This window comes from Bison bison, unplaced genomic scaffold (assembly GCF_000754665.1).
Source record: "Bison bison bison isolate TAMUID 2011002044 unplaced genomic scaffold, Bison_UMD1.0 scf7180017864495, whole genome shotgun sequence".
NCBI classification, from domain to species: domain Eukaryota; kingdom Metazoa; phylum Chordata; class Mammalia; order Artiodactyla; family Bovidae; genus Bison; species Bison bison.
Window position 1 is genome coordinate 6,758,693 of NW_011495054.1, and position 20,389 is coordinate 6,779,081.

Genomic DNA, 20,389 nt, shown 5'->3' on the forward strand with positions numbered 1-20,389 from the left:
CCCCATGCAGAGGGTCTTCCTTCTTTCCTTGTCCTGGTTGAAGGTCACCTTGATTTTCCAAAAGAAAATGCTGCATAGGAAAAATGAAATGCCTTTTATCCCAGTGTCCTCTATCCATGTCACCCACGATTCTGTACTTATTTTTCCTGTTCGTTGTACATTTGTATCCCTGTAATTATTGTTCAACCCTGTAAGCGTTGTAAAATCGTTTTGGAATTTGTGCCTGCTAGTTATGCAATAAACAGGCTATGTAAGTGTCCTTGGGGTACCGTGTCTGCCATCAATTAGCTGATGTTTCCAGATACTCGGTCAAAGTTCTGAGGAAGTTGTCCCCATGGAAACCCGTCTTCCGTGGGAGGCAGTACTGCAGGTGCTTCCACCCTGGGAGCTCTGTCGATGGCCTTGTCCTCCTCTGTTCTCAGCAGACAGCTTTCTTACAAGAGGTACTGCATCATGGGGTCACTTCCAGGTATCTGATAGTGAGGCCTTTACTCCTCACGTTAGATTTTTAAAATTCAGCGAAAACCAGCCAAGCACAGGTGCCGTCACCTCTCCTGAGTGAGTAACCGGGGCACAGTCTTCTTTTGCCAAGAAGTTGTGTCTTACCCTTGAGCCCCAGGTGCCAGGACTCCCGCAGCGTCTATGAAATAACCGACTGAAAGGACTGTCCACTGGCTCCCAAGCACCATGGGCAGTGCTCTGCCAGCCATGGGGCTACACAGAGGCCACTGGCCTCACCACAGGGACAGGTTGGGGGCCATCTGAGGGTGACGCGCCGAGAGGCTGTCCAGGAGCTGTCTCCGTGGCCAGAGCCATCGAGATGGCACGGACTCCACAGCTTTCTGGGGTCATGTGGCAGCTCACCACACAGCAGCTCCCTGGCGGAGGGGGCGCTGCGGACAAGGGGAGGTCTGGGGAAGCTGGGCTTCATCCTCCCGCCCCCGCTCCTAGGCCCTTACTCACAAGCAGTTTTCCTGACCACACTCCCCAGAATTCTCAGCCCATCTCCCACCCCAGTGCAGCTGCTCCCCGAAACTCCTCTTCCCCCCTCACCCCTTCCCACACCTTCCCTTCTTGGGATTCGTCTTCCCCCTTCTGTCTGTCCCCTCTCAGGCCTCTCTCTTCCTCCCCAGTCCTTGTAGCATTGCCTGTGTCCTGCCGCCCGCCAGCTATCTACCTCTGCCTTTCAGAAACCCAGGTAATTAATTCCCTCCCACTCGGCCTAGCCTCCTCTCACCTTTTTCCTGTAAGGACCAACTGGAAGGACCGTCTCTCTCCCAGGCCCTGCTTTCCTCAGGAGCCCACAATGCATTACAGACAGGATAAGTTTTGAAATCTAACTTGGTCTTGCAATTTGCACACACACACACATAGCCCCTGCTATGGCCTAAGAGTAGATGTTAGCCCCCTCTTGCCCCACACCTTGCTATCTGCTTCCCTCTCCTAGCCCTCCCCTCCCAGGACCTCTTTCAATATTTCCCTACCCTCCCCAGCCCCCTTACTTTCTGAGGGGCTGAATTATCTACATAATTACCTATATATAGGTGCTTATTGTGGGCAGTCCCTGGCTAAGTGCAATTTCCTACAGTCACAATGGAAACGACCTTCCATTTTGCAGACGAGGAAACAGCCCAGTTGGTGGTGGCGGTGGTGCAGGTCAGGGCCTGTGTTCAGCCACAGGTTCTCACTGTCCAGAGGAGCCTCCAGGATGTGGGCTGCAGGAACATAGTGGACGGCAGACCTTCTGGAAGCAGGAGAGGGTGAGGGATGGTTGCACCCTGGACAGAGGTGAGGTGGGGGGCAGGCCCCAAGGCAATCCTCTGGTCTGGGAGCATCAGGGCGGGAAGGCAGGGATGCTGGTCTCTGCCCACCGTGGGTGCTGGGGGCTTTAAAGGAATGTTGAACACCTGGGTGGCCGAGCTTGTGTTTTGTTTCCAATTCCTTGTTTTTTTGCCATAAGTATTTCTCTTCTCTTCTGTTGGTTTCAAATTGAGACATGTGGAAACTGCTGTTCAAGTCAGGTTCTGATCTCTTGAGTGGAGGACACTACCCAGCTCAGCTGTCTCAATGTTCAGGGCAGTGTTCTCTACACAGTGTGTACAGAAACGGAGGACTGGGTATTTAGGGGCAAAAAAATGAACAAAGGGAACTGCAGCCTTTTAAATCAGCTAATAACCAAAATAAAGTGAGGGAGAGAAAGAAACCACTACGGCACTGCAAGGAGAGCATCACAGCATAAGACTTTCACGTCATCATCACGGAAAGCTGAGAGAGAGGTCTTCCAGCTGTCTAGCTAGAGATGATCCTAAATGCATGCAAATGAAATTATGTGTCAGGATGTTCACAGAAACCCAGTTTTTAAAAGAAAAAAACTGGAAGCCAAATGAGAATGAATAAATAATACCATTTACATTAGCACCACAAAATGAAATACTTAAGGTATAAAGTCTTAATAAAAAAAAATTTAATTACATGCTTGTATCCTTTGAAGAAAGTTTTTTTCTACCTTTTAGCACTTTTGAGTAATCGTAACATTAAGTCAGAAAGTAAATAACCCTCTAAAATGAAGACACGATGGTGTCAGACTCCCTAAAATAAAATAATTCCATGTGGCTTCATGGCCAAATTTCATCACGGTCAGCAAGCACTGCTAATGCTAATGTGTTTGAAGGCATTATGATGATGCTCTGTATTTTATGAAGACTGAAAACTACCTAAAAACCCAGATTGTAAAAAAAAAAGAAATTCATTATGGGACTTCCCTGGTGGCCCAGTGGTTAAGAATTGTCTGGCAGTGCAGGGGACACAGGTCCAATCCCTGGTCTGGGAAGATCACACATGGGGGACAGCTGAGACCGTGGGCCACAGCTACTGAGCCTACGCTCTCTCAGAGCCTGTGAGCCGCAACTAGGGGGTAGACCCTGCTTGCCACAATTAGAAGAAACCTGGACGCAGCAATGAAGACCCAGTGACGCCAAAAGCAGATTTTTAAAAACGTAAATATTAATATACCCATAAGGAAATACGGATGCACTGAATATATTTATTGCACAAATGGTTCCTTCAGCCCCATGAGTTACAGCTGGCTCTGTGCCTGCCAGGGACATCTGCTCACCCGTGCACTTGTTTGATTCCTGTCCCTGTTCTTGTTCAGCTTTGTAACTTCCCCAGGCCTAGCAGCACATCCTCCCTAGAGAGGATATATGTGCTGAGTGAGCAAAAAGAGTGAAAATCATTCACATACAGAACATGTGAGTAGTGGCTTCAACACCATCTGTTCTAAACAACTTGAACCTTGCAGGAGAATCTGCTGTAGAATGATTTACAAATTATTAATTTTACAGTAAGTATGAAAAGTTGCTTAAAATAATAAAACCAATATACACGATCAATAATTACAAGCTAAGAGTACGTGCTACACCAGAAATAGTTAAGACAGTGGATGCTTTAAATCTGGAAACAAAGACTGAGGCCCAGTTCAGAGAGGAATCATTTAAATATATCAGGGTAGAGAACTAGTGTAACAGAGACTGCCGAGTCCCAACCACTGGACTGCCAGGGAATCCCCTATAATGAACTTGAATGCTAATAAGACTGCTGCCAGGATTCACAAACAAAAAACTCAAGGAAATAAAAAATACTCAGTAAATACATGAGTGCCTATTTACCAGGCATTCTGTCCATTTTGAATTCTATCCCGGAGCTTGGACAATGTATGACTGCTAGTGATTCCCTGCAGTTTTACTTAGAAGAGGTTCCAGTGGAAATGAGAACAGAGACAATACCACTGACACAAGAAAGTGAAAACATCCAAACCTGTTAGAGATGTGGATTGAATCAGTAAAACTTATTCTATACAACCCACTTTGCAGCGGTTACTAAAAGCAACAGTGACAAAAGCTTGGGAGCAGCGCCATCAACCAGGACTTTATTTCACACGAACATCTGAGAGGAGGAATGCAAACATGAGCATGCATAATGAAAGCAGTGCTCGGGGTCACAGTCAAAAGGGATTTAAGACGAGAAAATGAAAACCAGACTAAGGATGTAGTTCGCAGCTCAGTTTGTTTTTATGGCACAATAGAAATGAAAGGCAGTGCCACCCTGAGACTCGGGATTTTTAATAAACTCTGGTTTTTAATAACCTGGAACAGAGCCCTGTAATTAGTTGTAATTTACTGAGATATGGAATCTTGAGCACAATATAATGAAAACTGAAACCTCAGAGGAAAAATATCAAAAAAAAAATACAAGTCATAAAAATATGATTATTGCTGCAAGGAACTTATAGCTATTTATAGAGATTAATCTAGGACTATGTCACATTGATAGAACAGTGAGAAGAGACATTTCTGGCTGATCTGCAGTTGAGTCTGATCTAGTTTTTTCAGGTTCAGTGCCCCTTCCTCTGGGGACATAAATCTCAAAAGGCTGCACATGGCTGAGCCCTATCCAAGACACTAGAGGCCCAAGGTGTCCTGCCAAAACGTTAGCCAGCCAGGTGACCTTTTGAGGCTCAGTTACATACATGTTGGGGTCACCCATCACCCCCAACAATGCTCTATGCAAATTCTACCAAAATGCTTCTAAAACGAGGAAAGACTCATTTCTCACTACCTTTTCAGAAAGCATCCATGGACGCCCCCAGACTGTCTCGGGGTTCATAGTTCTTTTCTTCCAGAAAACAAGACAAAATCGTTTTGGGACCACTAAATTAATAAACCCTGAAAATAATAAACTAGACCAAGACCCACAAGTTTGTTTTCAATAGAACAAATTTAAATGGCAATTTTAAAAACTGAAAAACTTGTCTCCTATCTGTAATTAAGAGTCCTCACTGGAGGTTGACAATTAGGGGTGAGACAACAGGAAACCCGTAGCCCGTCATGGAAGACAACTTGTAAGTCCTAGCACCGATTTAGAATCTAACATTATTTATCAACATATCCCAAGACCGTGAGAGCACTGTCAACGTGTGACTATGAAGTCCCTTTCTGAGATAAAAAAGGCAGAAAAGGGCCTCCTGTATAGCCATCACAGCTTAAAGCCCAGCCAGACCCTCACTCCATTTAATCGTGGACCTGAACATTCATGGAACTATTTTACAGTGACCCGAACACTGGAACAGAGCCTGTACAACGGTCTGGCGGCGGCATACCAGAGACCTCACCATCCTCACTCTCTGTACCAACGAAGTCAGTTCCAAGCGATTCTGGGATGTCCATAAGGCTGAGAAGAAAGAGAAAACACAAGACTGATTAAGTCAGCAGTCGCTGGAGCATTAGAAATTAATCTCAAGAAACAGCTAAAAGCACCGTTTTATAAATGGCTGTTTTCACTTACAGCTAAAAAGTCTTTGACCCTAAGCCATAAATGAGGCACTCTGATTTTTTTTTAAGTACCAGCCCTAAATAATACTTCACGTGGCCCTGTGAGTCCCTGATCTGAGACACACACTGATCCATGGTGGAGGAAGTTTAGAAAATGCTGTTCCTTGCACTCGAGAGCCCCGGCTGGCTAGGACACTGACATTCTGCAGAAGGTGTGGGACCTGCTCTGCTCCATCAGCTTCCCAGAGTCTCTGACCAGAGGAGCCGGCCTCTGTCTGGCAGAATGTTAGTGCCAGGGTGGCCAGGGTGGCCCTGGCCAAGGAGGGACAGTGGCGACATGCCTGCTGAGCCCTTGCTCACTTCTCTGGTGCTTTACTCATCAGCTCCTCCAAAGCACGGGTGATGGCCTTCGCTTCTCTGTGCTCCCCTGAGGTCCTGCACCAAGGGTCACTCAACTACTTGGGGAGACAAAGAAGGAAGGAGAGGACCAGACGACAGGGAGGGGGTGACCATAGTGCTGAGGGCAGGAGAGGAAGGGACCCAGGTCCCGGTCACCCCGCTCAGCTGGGCACTGCTGTCCGGACAGCTAGGACCCAGTCCCACTGCACCTTCCCCCCTCACCAGCCGCCCCAAACCTCTTCCCAGATTGCTCTTTGTCCCAGACAGGGTCGCCAGGCACCAGCAGACCAGTCAGGACCTCAGTCATCAGGCTGCAGCGGCAGGAGCCAGAGCAAAGTTGCTGCAAGGTCTATTTGAGGCCCAACAGAGGATCGAACAGACCCTGTGTCCAGGCTCCCTACCAGTCAGGAAAGGAAAGGAAACACACGAGAAGAGGAGCAAGGAAGAGTCCAAGGTGCTGGGAAGTGGCCCTGTGCCTGGGGCTATGAACGGGGGACCAGGAGGGCAGGGCCGATTGAGCGGCTCCCTACCTTGGGCCGATAGCCCTGCTTGGCCATCATCTTCGCCTCCTGCTGCAGCAGGGCGGCCGTGAGCTGCTCTTCCCGCCTCGCCTCCTCTTCCTCCTCCTTCTCCTGCTGGTCTGCCTCCCATGCCTGCAGCTGCCGCTCTGCCACCTGGGCACCAAGAGGAAAGTCACCCTGGATGGGCCACGGGCAGGACCCTGCCTCCTATCTCGAGGGACAGCCTGGGGTCCCCTCACTGGAGCATCAGTGCTGAGCACCAGTGCTCTCGTGGGAAGGACACTCATGGACCTGGAGAGGTTATGTGTGTGGTCGTATGTACCTTGTTAAACACTCTGGATGTGGCCACGTGTTTGGAAGATTCTTTTGTGTTAACTATTAGGTACTGAATTGAATAAAAGAGACTTGGGGCCAGAGAGCCAAGTGTTTGCAGAGGCAACCAGGAAAGAGGTGAGGGGCAGGAACAGTAAGCATAGCTTTCCTAGGAGATGGAGGACCCAGAGCCTACAACCAGAAGGGTCAAGGTTCCAGTGGGAAACAAAAATGGATGCTCTGAGCTCCTGATTGTGGGCCTCCTAGACAAAGTCCAGGCCAGGCTGTGGAAGTAAGTCAAGGGCCCCTGAGCCCTGTGCCTTGATGGCACAGCAACCCCAACAGGGCCTGCTGCCCTTGCGCTTGTCCCAGGGCTCAGCCCCACCTGCGCTTCCAGCTCCTGTTTCCTGGCCGATTTCAGTTCCTCACTCTCCTCTTTCTCACGACGAGCTAACTCTCTTGCCTCCTCAAGATCTTGAATAAGTTGCTCTCTGTGTCTCAGGGATTCCTCCTGTGCCCGTCGGTTTTGTTCAATCTTTTCCTGGATCTGTTGTTGTCTTCCTGTCAGAACCTATCCTCAGCAGAAAGTAAGAGGGGAGGTTTTAGTTAGACTTTAACAGATGCCTCAAAAGTGATCCACCAACCGTGGACCACTCTGCAGCTGCAGCTACACAGCCACCAGCCTAATCCTCGGCCTCAGGCCCACATGCACCAGGCAAGCCTGCTGCAGGGTCAGCCCAGACAACTGGCTGTATTTCCCACACGCCCCCATCACACACAAGGTGCACGTGGCCTGTGCGTGTGGAGACAGCCAAGCACCAGCAAGACGGGCAGGCAGGGCTGGAGCTCCGTCCCCACAGACGCACAGCCACAAGGCAACGCTCACTCCTTATCAGCGAGTGCCAGAAAAGCAAGAGCCACAAGCCACGCAGGCAGCCAGAGGTAGAGTCGGGGTCATCCCGCCAACCTTGTGGCTGTGAATTCACTGCTCAGAGCAACAGAAACCTGCTGTGCTTGATTCTGGAGGATTCGTCCAGAACACGGTCCAGTCTCGGGAACCACCTGCCATTCTGGACAGTCAGGCTCTCTGGACAGGACAAGTGGCCACAACAAGGAGGGATGTTTTAAATGGGAGGGAAAAAAGTCAAAAGATGCTGGAGAATATCTGGTATTCCTAAAAGAGCACCAGCTGGGACCCACGTTCCCACAGGTTCTGAAATGTAGCATGCTGGCATGCACAGAATACAAGATCCATTTTAAACTACTGTAGATGACTTTCAATACATGGAGAATAAAGGCTTTCTTCCCCAAAAGATTTCCTTTGAATTGAGGTGTGTCTTATAACGGACTACTTCTAAATGACAAATGAAACAGTCATGTTCTTTAGTCCGCTTCTGGTGTTGCACCCCAAGAAAAAATTCCTAAATATGAAAAAGGTTTCTGCACCAGGTGTTCATCGCAGTGTTTCTTAAAAGGCTCCAATTAGAAAAAAATGGACCCACAAAAGGAACAGAAAAACAAAGTGTAGTCTACCCACGTGATATATGTCATCACAATGATACTTACAAAGATACATATTAAAATGACAAATAGCTCAGTATAGTAAGTAATATGTAGGGAAAATGTTATGCATAGAAACAGAAGCATAGAAGGAAATAAATAGTGGCTGTGGTGATGACGGGTCTAGGTGACTTTTTGGTTTTACTTTTCTGTACTGAAGTTTTTTTCTGGGAAACATATTACTTTTATGATGACATAAAAGACAACAAAATAACCTGAGGGGACTCTGTTCCCTGAGCATTTGGCAGGGTCAACACATGGTCACCAACCCCAGACACCTGCCCGGCCGAGCTGCACCCCTCCCGGGATTACCTCGCTCATCAGCCGGTCTCGAGCACTCCTCTCGCGGGCCCACTCTGCCTCTCTCTTTTCCCACACTTCCTTGGCCTCTTCCCTAGGGAGACACAGAGCGGATGACAGCGGGCTCCTTACCACCGCCAGTGGCAGAAGAGAACCAAAGAACAATCAAGGCTCCAGGGAGCCAGGTAACGCATACTTTCTGCGGGGTCAACCTCCAGGTAAACTTCAGTGGATTACAGGTAACGGTAACTTCACAGAAAATACTACTGTCATAAGTACTTTTAAAATTCTCTTTTTTAACACTCCCTTTCCTTACAAAAAGCACTGGTGATGACATGCCCCTGGGACATTTAAACACAGAAGTGAATGAAACCACTGGGAATGGAGAGGAGGAGGGGCACGCCAGTGCCTGAGCTCTGCTGCCGTGTTCCTGCGGTCACTCTAGCTCACCGTGGTCCAGGCAGGTGAGTGGCCTTGACTGTCTGTGGCCCACCAGCCTGGATGTCAGGTTTAAACAGGAGGAGGACTATAATGCACTTAGCACTGTATCTGGCACACAGTAAGTGCTCAATAAGTGTTAACTGTTATTCCATTACTTCACTCTACCAGATGAAGTTTTAGGATCAAGACTCATTTACATAGGCCTAAGATGCATTCAAAAATGTCTCCATAATTTATAACAATTTCCTTTCAAATTTCTAAGATTTCAGATGAACAGATCCTTACTTTAAACCCCAGGGGTTTCCACCTTACATAACCCGAGGGAAACACCCACAAGCTAGGTCCATTAGCAAAGGTGTGCTCCTCACGAACGATGGACAGAGGAACAAGGACGGGCGTTTCAACAGCAGCAGGCGACCCTCATGGTAACCTGCTGACCTGTGGGGACCGCGGCACGAGGGGACCTGAGGATGCCACCTCTCACCTCAGCAGCATCTGCAGCTCCGCCTCCCGCGCCCTCTCCAGCTCCAGCTGCTCCTCAATGACCCGCTTCATCCAGGCCACGTCGGCCAGGGCCTGCTCCCGCCGGGCCTGGTGCACACGCTGGTTCTCGTCCTCCTCCTCTAACAGCGCCTGCAGGATGCGCTTGTCCGCCTCCTTAGAGGACAGACGAGGAAGCGCAGTTACCACAAGTAACAGCCTCCCTCCCTGATCGCAGGTCTTCTGGGAAGTGATTGCTCAGGGCCACTTTAGAGGCCACCAACGCCCAGGAGCTTTTCTCTGCCCACCATCGGGAGAGACCCTCTGCACCACACGCACATCCTTGCCCTCGGACACACCTGGCAGCCCAGCTTTCTAGAACACAACTTCAAGCAGTTCCACTGCAGAGGACGTAAGCTACAGAAATGCTCAAAATGCTTCGTGCAGCTGTTCCATAAGGGGACAGCCACCGGGATGAGCGACCTCTCCTGTCCCATCTCAGCGAGGGAGCCCGTCTAAATACTTGCCAGAAACACTGAACAGCTAGCCAGAAAGGGCAAGCTCAGTTTAAGAACACTGGTCTTGAGGTCTGAGGTGTACTGTTAGGTACTGGGTTGAGCAATGCCACATCAAGTACATTCAAAAACGAAACCAAGAAGCCCCAAACCCACCACTTCCCTGAATGTGTATGGCTCACCCCTGAACAACATGGGTTTGAACTGGGCGAGTCCACTAACCACAGTTTTTTGTCAATAAGGATAGTACTCGTATTTTTATTTTATAGATCTTTAATATTTTAATTTTATCTTGGAATATAGTTGATTTACCATATTGTGTTAGTTTCATGTATACAGCCAGGTGATTCAGTTATAATGGAATATATCCATTCCTTTTTAAAATCCTTTCCCATATAGGTAATTACAGAGTACTGAGTGGAGTTCCCTTTATAGATCTTTATATTAACTAAGTGGGGGAGAAGTGTCTGACTAGAGATTACAGTATGCAGACTCAAAAGAACTGGGGTTTGAGTCCTGATTCTATCCAAACTGTCTTAGCTTCCTGCCCTTCAGTGAGTCATTTATCAGTTCCTATCAGTTCCTTTGTTTTTGAGGCAGAAATAACAGTACACAGGTTTTCATTTCCATGGGGGTCAGTTCCCCTAACCCCATGTGGTTCAGGGGTCAACTGTATATCCAGAAAGATGTATACCCAGACACCTCTGGGGAGGGGCAGGGATTGCGAGGGCTGCTGGTCAAGAGGGGATGACCCTTGGTGTTTTCTCATGAGAACGCACCCATTACTAAGCAACAAAAAACATGTTTTTCAAAAGAAAGTACAAGCAACACCAGACTGCCACTTCAGACTTACCAGTTCCTCTTGGATCTGCTGTGTGCGTCTATTGAGCTTCACATTATACTGATGTCTCAGGAAGCGTCTAGAAATGACAAGATATGGGTTGCCTTTAGTGCTTATGATCATAAAGAATTCTGCAGAGGTTAGACTGTTACTTTCTACAGATTGTATCCCTTCTGCTTTCAGGGTTACCAGGGCAAGCCTGAGAAAGTGAGAGGCTCGCTGGCCTGGGATGGGCAGGCGAGGGGTGGGGGCCTTCCCACACGTACCCCAGTTCCGCCTTCTGCCGCAAGGCTGCCATCTGCCTCCTCTCCTCCTCCAGCCTCTCCAGCTCCCAGCGCTGCTTCAACAGATTCTCCTGCTCCTTCTTCAGTTTGGTGGCCTGTGGTTACCGGACAGCAAACCCAGTTAGGCTCGTCATCCCTCATCTCCCTTTCTAACAGACACGATGCAACAAGGGCGGCCTGGCCACCTGGTACCCGGGATCCCCTCCCACTTCCAAGGCACTAAGTCCTTTGGCCCAGCTTACTCAGTCATCCCGGCTGGGTCTTTCCCAACCCCGCCGACAAGAATGAAACCCTGCCCCACATGACCCTGCACTGCCCACACTTACTGCAACTTAACCTCTGTCTCCCCAACCTGACACAGCCCCTAGCTGTATTCCCAGCAGCCAGTCTAGTGCTCAGGCACAAAGGACCCAGTTCTCGAATCACTGAGGCCTGGGGGAGGGGGGCTGCTCCCCTCAGAGTTGCTGGGCACAGGATTCTTGGAACAGCCTCCTGGACCAAAGATCCTCATGGTTTGTCCCAAGACCCCAAAACTACTAGCCAGGGAGAACTGTGGGCTGGCTCATCAGACTAAGTCAGGTCTACCAAGCACACACTGAACTCCGGGTTCTCAGAGGCCCTTAGACAGCAGGCCTCTAGCCACATCTGCGGGGACAGGTGTGATCCCCTGAGGGTTAGCGTTCAAGAATCCAGCACACAGCGTGAGTGTGGAAGAACCACTGGTGAGACCGCACGTCAGGAGAAACCAGCTTGGCTCCCCTTCTTAGAACCACCTCCCTGATGCCATCTCCGTATGGAGCAGCTTCTAAAATGCCTGTTTCCTCACAATGAGAGGCTGCGAGTGAGGAGGCCCTGGTGGCCGGGGCACGCCCTCACCTCCATCTCCTTCGCCTTCAGCTCTTCCATCTGCTGGCGCAGCACCTCTGCCTGCAGCTTACTCTCCAGCTGCCTCCTCTCCTCTTCCGCTTTCATCCGTTCCAGCGCTTCCCGGCGGGCCGTTTCATACTCATTTTCAAATCGTTTTTCCTTTTCCTCTTCAGCGGCTTCTTGCTGCATGGAGCCAAAGGAACGTGGGGGTCAGTGTCTGTAACACGGAGCCAGCGAAGACCTCACCACTGGTCATCAGGCCACAGGGCCCGTTCTTCACTCCGACACGTCTACACCTGAGCAGGCTATGCACTTATCGGCCGTGAGGCCTGGGCTCAGCTCTCACGGTGGGAACCATGGGCGTGGTGCTGCTCTCAGAGACGAGGCTGGGAGCACAGCGCCCAGCACGGAGGAGGGGCTCAGGGACACCGGGTTCCTTCCCTTTCACAAGTCCACAAAGCACTTTCCAAAATGAACCCAGAGGCAAAGCGATGGGGCCACGAAGTGTGGACTTCCATCACCAGAGGTGCTGCTGTCAACCCAGGTTGAGAGTTTATGATGTAAATTATGTCCAAAGAGGGTACTGGCAACAGAACAACCTTTAAGGATGCGTACTGCATCTACCATCACCCAGCCCTGGACACCTGGTCTTATTCTGCCCCGAGAGTGATCACGTGGGATTCTTTTCTGTGCAAGAGCAACAAACATTCCGTTTTAACAGGTGTTAAGTAAACCGAGCAAAGGTCTATTCCTGGCCTGGAGTCACTGAGATGGAAAAGAAACAAATTCAAAGACTTGGAGAGAGTCTCCCAACACATAGCACACCTGTTTTTTTTCCTCTTTCTGCGTTTCCCAAGCATTTATCACATGCCTCTTGTGAAGGTCCGATTCGATCTGAGGATGAGAAGGCAAAAAATATAAACTTCCTCAGTGGTTCACAGGATGGATGTTCACTGCTGAGCCCTGTACCGTGGCCTGGAATGTGACCAGGTGTCTTACAAGGAAGTGCATGGTGACCCCAACATACATAGTCTAAATGCAAGTCAGTAAGAAAACCAAAGGACCAGGCAATTCTAAGCCATCTCAAGAACTGGAACAAAGTATCAAAAACTTTTCTCCCAGTCCCCTTGGAGCTGAGCTGACACTGAAATGGAAATCCAATCTCAAAGGCTACTGTGGTGGGTCTAAACCCTGTCAGGCCCCAGGGCAGCAAGACCTGGGTGAGGAGCAGACTCAACTTTTTGCCTGGCTCCCCAAACCTCCCTCTGCAAAGGAGCAGCTGTGAAAACACACACCACCTGTATCGATGGATGCAACAAATTTGGGATTATTAATAAGAGATCTGGGTTTAAAGAATCTTTTGGATCAGAAAATGAATCGTAACAACGTCCAAAGGCTTTTGTTTGGAAAATTGTTTATACAAGTTTTAAATTTTTCTCAACTTACAAACATAAACATTTGCAACTAACTTGAATGTTCTGAATAAACAACTGAGTACCTGACTTTGGAGGATCCACTGAAATCTACAAGTGGCCGAGGAGAGGTTTAGTGGTAACCACATGGCATACCAGAGCAGCCAGATACTCTATTATGACTGGCAACTTCTAAATATAGTTACATGCACATAAATTAACACCACCAAATAAGTTGCTCAGAGGGTAAAGAATCTGCCTGCCAATGCAGGACACCCAGGTATGATCCTTGGATCAGGAAGACCCTCCTGGAGAAGGGAATGGCAACCCACTTCAGTATTCTTGCTGGGAAATCCCACAGACAGAGGAACCTGATGGGCTACAGTCCACGGGGTCGCAAAGAGTCGGACACGACTTAGAGACTAAATACAAATGTATACACAAATTGTAAACTGAACTAAATTAATGATTTCTGTCACGGGATTCTCTCCCTGTAGACCAATCTCTGCTGAATGATGTCCCCCCAGCCACAGTGCACCCTTCTCTCCTTGCCCCAAAGTCTTGTGGATCTGTCCCCTTTCTCCTGCCACTCCAGTTCTGACCATCATTCACCTGGGCTGCAGCCGCAACCCCTCAATTGACATCACCCCTTCCCACCCCCTCGACACTGCTGCTGCTCCCCAAAATGCAGCCAGGGCCCCACTGCACCTCTGCTGAGAATCTCGCAGGAGCTCCCAGGTGACTCCAGGGGAAGGCCACCCAAGGCTGTCCCAGGTGGCCCCATCTGCCTACCCAGCCTCCACTGTTGGGTTTCCCCCTTCCTATCAGATGTCCCAACCTCTTGCAGCCTCTTGTAGATGTTAAATAACCAAATGAACCAGATCTTCTGTGTGGAGCCTCTTTCCAAAGCAGCTGGAGTGATGTCTTTTTCATCCCAGCACAAGACGCAAATTTAAAAACAAGGCGAGCAACGTGATTTCATCTACTTAGGCAAACCAATGGGAGGATCTCTTTGGTTTTCACCTCTCGAAGTTTGGGGTTGTTCTTTTTCCAGTGTTCATACAAAAGTCGTTCAGCAATCTGCCAAGAAAACACAAAGAGGGGAGACTGACGTCGCTTTTCCAATCCATCCACGTTTCAGGTAACCCACAGTGAAGTCAGCTGAGCCTAAGAGCTCTTCCACTGGCAGCCAGCACCACTCCTGCCCTTCAGACCTCCCTCGGGCCTCAGGAGGTGTCTGGCTCTCAAGAGACACAATCAGGTGCTGACAAATGATTCATTTTTTTGGCTACGCCAATCTTAGTTCGCAATCAGGGATTGAACCTGGGCACTCAGCAGTGAGTGTGGAGCCCTAACCACTGGACCACCAGGGAGTTCCCACAAGTGACTCTTATAATGGTGATAAAAGGGGGCCAAAATCTGATGCTACAGATGGGTCCTAGATGCTAAAGATCTACTTCAAAATATACAGCAGGCTTAAAAACAGAGCTTGGAGACCACCACTACACATGACTACTTTGGAAGTTAAGTTAAAATACACCAGTCCCAGCCTTTCATGGGACCAGAGAACTAGAATAAAGAAAAAGGACTCAGATATAATGATTTAAGGAGCCCAAGAGACTAAAGATGACTCCCGGAAAATACACACGAAGAACGACTCAGAGTCAGCACTTTTCCCAGCTGGCTCTGCAGTGAACTGCCATCTCATAGCCCCTGAGGGGGACACCTCATGGCCTCACTGACAGGCTGGGGACTTGGGCTTCACAGCCTCCTAAAGAGCTACGCAAAGTTACCAGCTTCCTTTGCTCCTCTCGGGCTGCCTTCAGGTTCCCGTGCTGCTCCCGGATTCTCCCTTCCCTCAAGTTCATGCTCAGCCTCAGCTCCTCCAGTTGCCTGGCCAGCAAGTCCTGCTCCTCCACCAGAAGCTGCCTGAGTCTCTGCCGTCGGGCCTCCAGACGTTTCCTGCCCTCCTCCTTCATCTTCTCCCGCTGGTAGGCATGCATGCTGGGCGAGAGGGGCCACCGTCAGCCAGGAGTGCTTCCAGCTGCACGGGGGCTGCATGGCTGGCTGTGTGGGTGACAGAGGCTAAGGCACACAGAATGTGGTGACCTGGGAAGGTGTCCTCCAGCCAAAGTGAACAGACCAGGTAATAGAACCACTATGCACAACAGAATCTTGTTCTTGAAAGAAAATGTATGAGAGGCATATATATGCACATGCTAATATTATCTGAGTAGTTACCATGTACTACATAACCTGGATGGTTTTTATAGTAGTCATGACATAAATCCTATAAAGTAGGTTCTGTTTGAGCCCTACTTCACTGATGAGGAAACTGAGGCTCATTCATACAGCAAGTGACACAGTCAGAATTGCTATCTAGGTCTGTCCGACTCCAAAGCCCATAGTCAGAATTGCTATCTAGGTCTGTCTGACTCCAAAGCCCATGCTTTTAACTTCCGTCGTTTCGTATGTATCTCTCTATAAAAATGGGTGTATGCTTGTATCTATATTTACACACAAACACAGATGAAGAAGTGTACAGGAGGCTATGGACCAGACAGTTCACGGTGGTTCTCTCCTGGGGAAATGGGGCTACCAGGGGACTTCCGGATTCTACATACATGTCTCATCATCTTATCTTCTTCAGTCAAATGTGTTACTTCACTGATGACCTTTTTTTCCGTTTCCAGTTGGAAAGACATCACCATGCGAGTATCCATGGAAATCATCACATTTCCATGAGAGTATCCATGCCGGCCAGCCACCCTCCCCCAGGTCCTTGAGTCAGTCACATCTCCTGGCAGCAGGCGGCCCTCCAGCCCTAAGGGAAGGTGCTCACCGCACAGTTACCTCCGCTGGTAGGAGGCCCTGGAGCTCCACTCTGCCTGTTTGGAGCTGCAGATGTCGGACACCTGGAAGTAGCGGCTGTTCTGGTCCCACTGCTGCCGAAGATGTGCCTCCTGCTCCCGGCGGCGCTGTCGGGCAGCCTGCTGATCTGGGAGTCGCCGGCTGCACCAGGAGGAGGGCAGCGTGGGGAGTGCCATCTGAGGAGAACATGTTCTTAGCGGCACTAAGAACAGGCGCCTGCTGCAGCCCCTCATCCCTTTGAGGCCCGGTCCTCACCCCTGGGCTGCACACTGGAATCGCCTGGGCCCTAAGGCAGACCAATTAAGTAAAAAAAAATCTCAGTGCAGGCTCCCAGGCATCAGCATTTTAAAAATGACTTGCTACCAGGACCGCAAATCATCTAGCTGAAGAAGCCTGGACTGCACCCAGCTGTGAGCCTGACATCATTAAGGGCAGTGCAGAGGCAGGGAGCCAGTCCTGACGACACTGGACTAGACACTGGACTAGCACACGGGGGGTTTCTGTGCTCTGCCTAAGGTAACAGAGAGGATAACTGAAGGCATATGGATGTGGGCCAAGCCCTTGACTTATATGACCTTTTTCATTGTTACTATCGCCCTGTTTTTTTTGGCAGCTTAGGAAACAAGTTCAAAGAGGTAAAATGACTTGCTGAAGATCACAAAGCAAGGAAGCAGAGGAAATTTAAACAAGAGCTGGGAGTCTAATTCATGTTAGGCTGGGATGAGGCCCAAGCTCTGTAGACTGCAAGACAGTACCTGTTGGGACCAACATGCCCTGGCTGTGAGGTGAAATCAAAGTCGCTTGCTGAAATGAAACTCGTGTCCCACTCTTTGCAACCCCATGGACTGTAGCCCACCAGGCTCCTCTGTCCATGGTATTCTCCAGGCAAGGATACTGGAGTGGGTTGCCATCTCCAGGTGTCACACCTGGTAATGTTCTGGATGAGCATGGAGGGAGATCCCTCCTCCTACAGATGGGGAAACTACTACCCAGAGGGAAGAATCAATTTGCACGGGTCAAGGGGGCGATCTGGCGACACAGCCGGAGACTCGAAAGCAGAACCAGTCTCTCCGACACCTCCCCTCAACCACTCCCGGTCCAAAAGCTGCCCCAGGTGCAGGGTCTACACAGTGCCTGGCTGTGACAGTGCTCAAGGAGCTTCTGGCAAATAAACAAACTCAGAGTCCTCCGAACCGGGAGGAAAATCATCTGCGTCTATGAGTCAAGCTTAGCCTGAGGCTGCCAGGTCAAGATCTGTCTTCAGACTGTGGCAGGCCTGACAAACATTTTTCTTTGCCCCATAGGCCGCCTGCGGATAAATCTTTGCACGAGGATTGAGGAAAGTGAAGATTCCGGCCCCAGATGAACCATCAACAAGCTGGGAGGCTCTCTGAACAAGTCGCATCCCTCTCTCAGCCACATACAACAAAAGCGGTTATAGAAGAAAGGGTCGGACCGAGGCCGCGCGGGGAGCCGAGAGGACTGGAAGCCGAAGCCCCGGGCGCCCGCGATCGCGTCCCGGAACGGCGGGCGCGCTTCCCGCCGCGCGGAGCCAACTGCGGCAGAGCTCTGAGGGTTCCGACCCCAACGCCGGCCCCGGACCGAGCCTAAACCCCCGACTCACGTTTCTCTGCGCGCCGGAGTTTCCCAAGACTGCCCCGGCCCAAGGTCCCGCAAGCCCCAACTATTCCCTGCCGGCCCACGGCGACCCTCTCGGACAGCGCTGCACTTACGCCGGCCTTTTCCCCGCTCGTTGCCGAGGCAACGGGCCGGCGATGGAGCGCCGCGAGGGCCAAGCCTCCTGCATCGCGATTACTCGGCGTGCATAGAGAGAAAAGAAGTCTGTGTTTTTCTGTGGTGCCCCCTCGTGGTGGGCGGGAGCTCAATCGCGGACATCGCTCGTCTAAGGAAAAGAATCCATTCACTACACCAAATTCAGGATGGTGGCTACCTGAGGGAGGCAGGTAAGCGTCGGGGAAAATCAGAGGGGTATAATAGGGAAGAGAATTATAAGCCAGTCGCCCTCAAACCTGGGTTCCCAAGAGAATCATCTGGAGAGTTCTGAAAAATCCAGATGTCCAAACCGGACTCCAGACAAACCCCATGGAGCACTCCGAGGGAATCAGTGGCTGTCTAAGCCCCCCAGGTGTGTTCAACGTGCCGCCAGCTCGAAGAACCGCTGGTGTAAGTAGGTTCGAGCTATTGGCAACTTTCTATTGTCTTAGGATGGTGGTGGGTTCAAGGGTGTTCCTTCTGTTAGTATGTTTTGTAACTCACATGCTACGTGTATCATTTTATGTACCAACTATTCTCTTAAAAAATAAAATTAAAAGATTGGAAATTCCCCGGCAGTCCAGTGGTTAAGACTCCCCGCTGTCACTGCCGAGAGCCTGGGTTCAATCCCAGGCTGGGGATTCAACCAGGAACTGGGTTCAATCCCAGTTCCCCAATCCCTGGTTGGGGAACTAAGATCCCACAAGCTCTGCAGTGTGACAAAAATAAATGAAAAAATAAATGAAGAACAAAAGTATTAACTCTTTTACTCATGCTCTTTTCATTTTCCCACTTTTGTCTTCATTTATTCTTCCCTTCACCCTTTCCTCCTTTTTATTTATTTGGCTGCATGGTGTCTTAGTCGCCGGCACTCCCATTTTCTAGTTGTAGCTTGTAGGCTTAGTTGCTCTGCCACATGTAGGAACCTAGTTCCCCAACCAGGGATCAAACTTGGGTCCTCTGCATTGCAAGATGGACACTTAACCACCAGACCACCAGGGAAGCCCCATCCCCGGCTCCACTTCCTTCTTTTATTCACTTCTCTGTTTTTCCTGGATGAAGTATAATGTCTGGTTGAGCAGAGTGACCCCTGTTGCAGCGTCCACCACGACAGTCGTGTGGTCTTGGACAGGTCACTTCATCACTCTGAGCCTCCGTGTCCTCATCCGTGAAATAAGAATATTCAAGTAATTGAAAAAGGAGCCTATTATACCGGGAAGGCTGTGACACCTCCGTAGCTATGCAAGTCACCCTAAACCTAGGCCAGAGCTGCCCACACAGCAAAAGAGCCTGATTAATAAATAGTTGTTGATGGGCCTCTTTGAGTGTGATAGGAACTTCAGAAATGCGTGAATTGTGCTGTGGGAGATGAGCCTTCAGGTCCTGGTTTTGCACCTCTTGGCAAGGGCCTTCCACTCTCTGGGCTTTAGTTGCCTCATCTGTATAATGGCCTTAAAGGACCAAACAAGCTCAACTACTGGGATCAAGGGCCTAGGGCTTGACTGACCTTGTCCTGGAAGCCTGAGGCCCCAGGCCATAGCCTCTGGCCTTTCTTCTGGGACAGGAGAAGCTTGTAGGTTGTGGAATTTGCCTGAGGAACCACAGCTTGTAGGTGGTAAGCCCAGCCTTGAACCCAGCTCTGTCTGATTCCAGGGCCTGGACTTGCTCTGCTGCTCCACAAGGTTAGGGATCATTACCTTCCCTGCTATGGTTCTAGCGCCCAGCACAGCGTAGTCATTTAACAAATATTCATCGAGAATGAATGAGTAGATTCCCCCCAACTTTGAGCCCCTAATTTTTCTCCAAGAGAAAAAGGGAAAGATGGTGTTGAAAGAAAGCAAAAAGAAAAACAAAAAGGAACTAACATTGTTTGAATACCTACCACGTGCCAAATGCTTTCAGATGTATTTTCTTGTGTAAGCTTCCCTCCAGCAGGTGAGGTTCCTGCCCTCGTTCTGCAGATAAGGAAACTGAGACTCTGAGAGGTCAAGCAAATCTCTTGCCGGCACCATGAGAGCCAGGATTTACATCCAACTTCCAGAGCTTGTGAACCTCTTTTCAGTCTGCTTTTCCAGAACTGTGTGGTTTACAGATATAACTCTTAAAAGAGGCCAGTAGATGTGGACCAGTTTAGCCATATAAAGTGCTCAGGAATATTAAATATTTTGTGACAGGTTGATGACTATGGCCCACAGAGGGGTAACCCTGGCAGGTAGCCATCAAGATGGATGGCCAGTGCACTGTTTCTTGGTGCTGTTCTTGGGCTTGTTTGGAGGTATTCTGGCAAGAGATGAGAAAACAGGAATGGGAGTGGCATGGTAACACTGGAGCGGCTTCCCTATTAGCTGAACGGGGACCGTGCTGGAGGCCATGCAATGCCCTTACATAAACAGCAGGTGGCGCTGCCGAGGCACATTTATCTAGGCTGGGTTTTCACAGCGTTTCACCAACCACCCTGGGTTCTCTCTTCATACCTAAGCTGG

The 20,389-nt window shown here is 49.7% G+C and overlaps 1 protein-coding gene across 4 annotated transcripts in view; it reads right to left on the minus strand.

The window, feature by feature from the left end:
- Positions 1-17,904, minus strand: part of TCHP (trichoplein, keratin filament binding) — a 24,479-nt gene extending 6,575 nt beyond the window's left edge. The window contains exons 1-14 of one of the 4 annotated variants that reach the window (XM_010828647.1): positions 17,758-17,888; positions 16,389-16,419; positions 16,116-16,309; positions 15,056-15,266; positions 14,286-14,342; positions 12,676-12,744; positions 11,860-12,033; positions 10,966-11,078; positions 10,712-10,778; positions 9,348-9,520; positions 8,435-8,516; positions 6,948-7,133; positions 6,260-6,403; positions 3,902-5,229 (exon numbers count right to left, since the gene is read on the minus strand). In XM_010828647.1, coding sequence (XP_010826949.1) covers positions 5,197-5,229; positions 6,260-6,403; positions 6,948-7,133; positions 8,435-8,516; positions 9,348-9,520; positions 10,712-10,778; positions 10,966-11,078; positions 11,860-12,033; positions 12,676-12,744; positions 14,286-14,342; positions 15,056-15,266; positions 16,116-16,309 — 1,503 coding nt within the window. In that variant the 5' untranslated portion in view covers positions 16,389-16,419; positions 17,758-17,888 and the 3' untranslated portion in view covers positions 3,902-5,196. Of the gene's footprint in view, positions 1-3,901; positions 5,230-6,259; positions 6,404-6,947; positions 7,134-8,434; positions 8,517-9,347; positions 9,521-10,711; positions 10,779-10,965; positions 11,079-11,859; positions 12,034-12,675; positions 12,745-14,285; positions 14,343-15,055; positions 15,267-16,115; positions 16,420-17,757 lie in introns of those variants that run through there. The other 3 variants (XM_010828644.1, XM_010828646.1, XM_010828648.1) reach the window with 3 other exon arrangements.
- Positions 17,905-20,389: the final 2,485 nt, after the last annotated feature.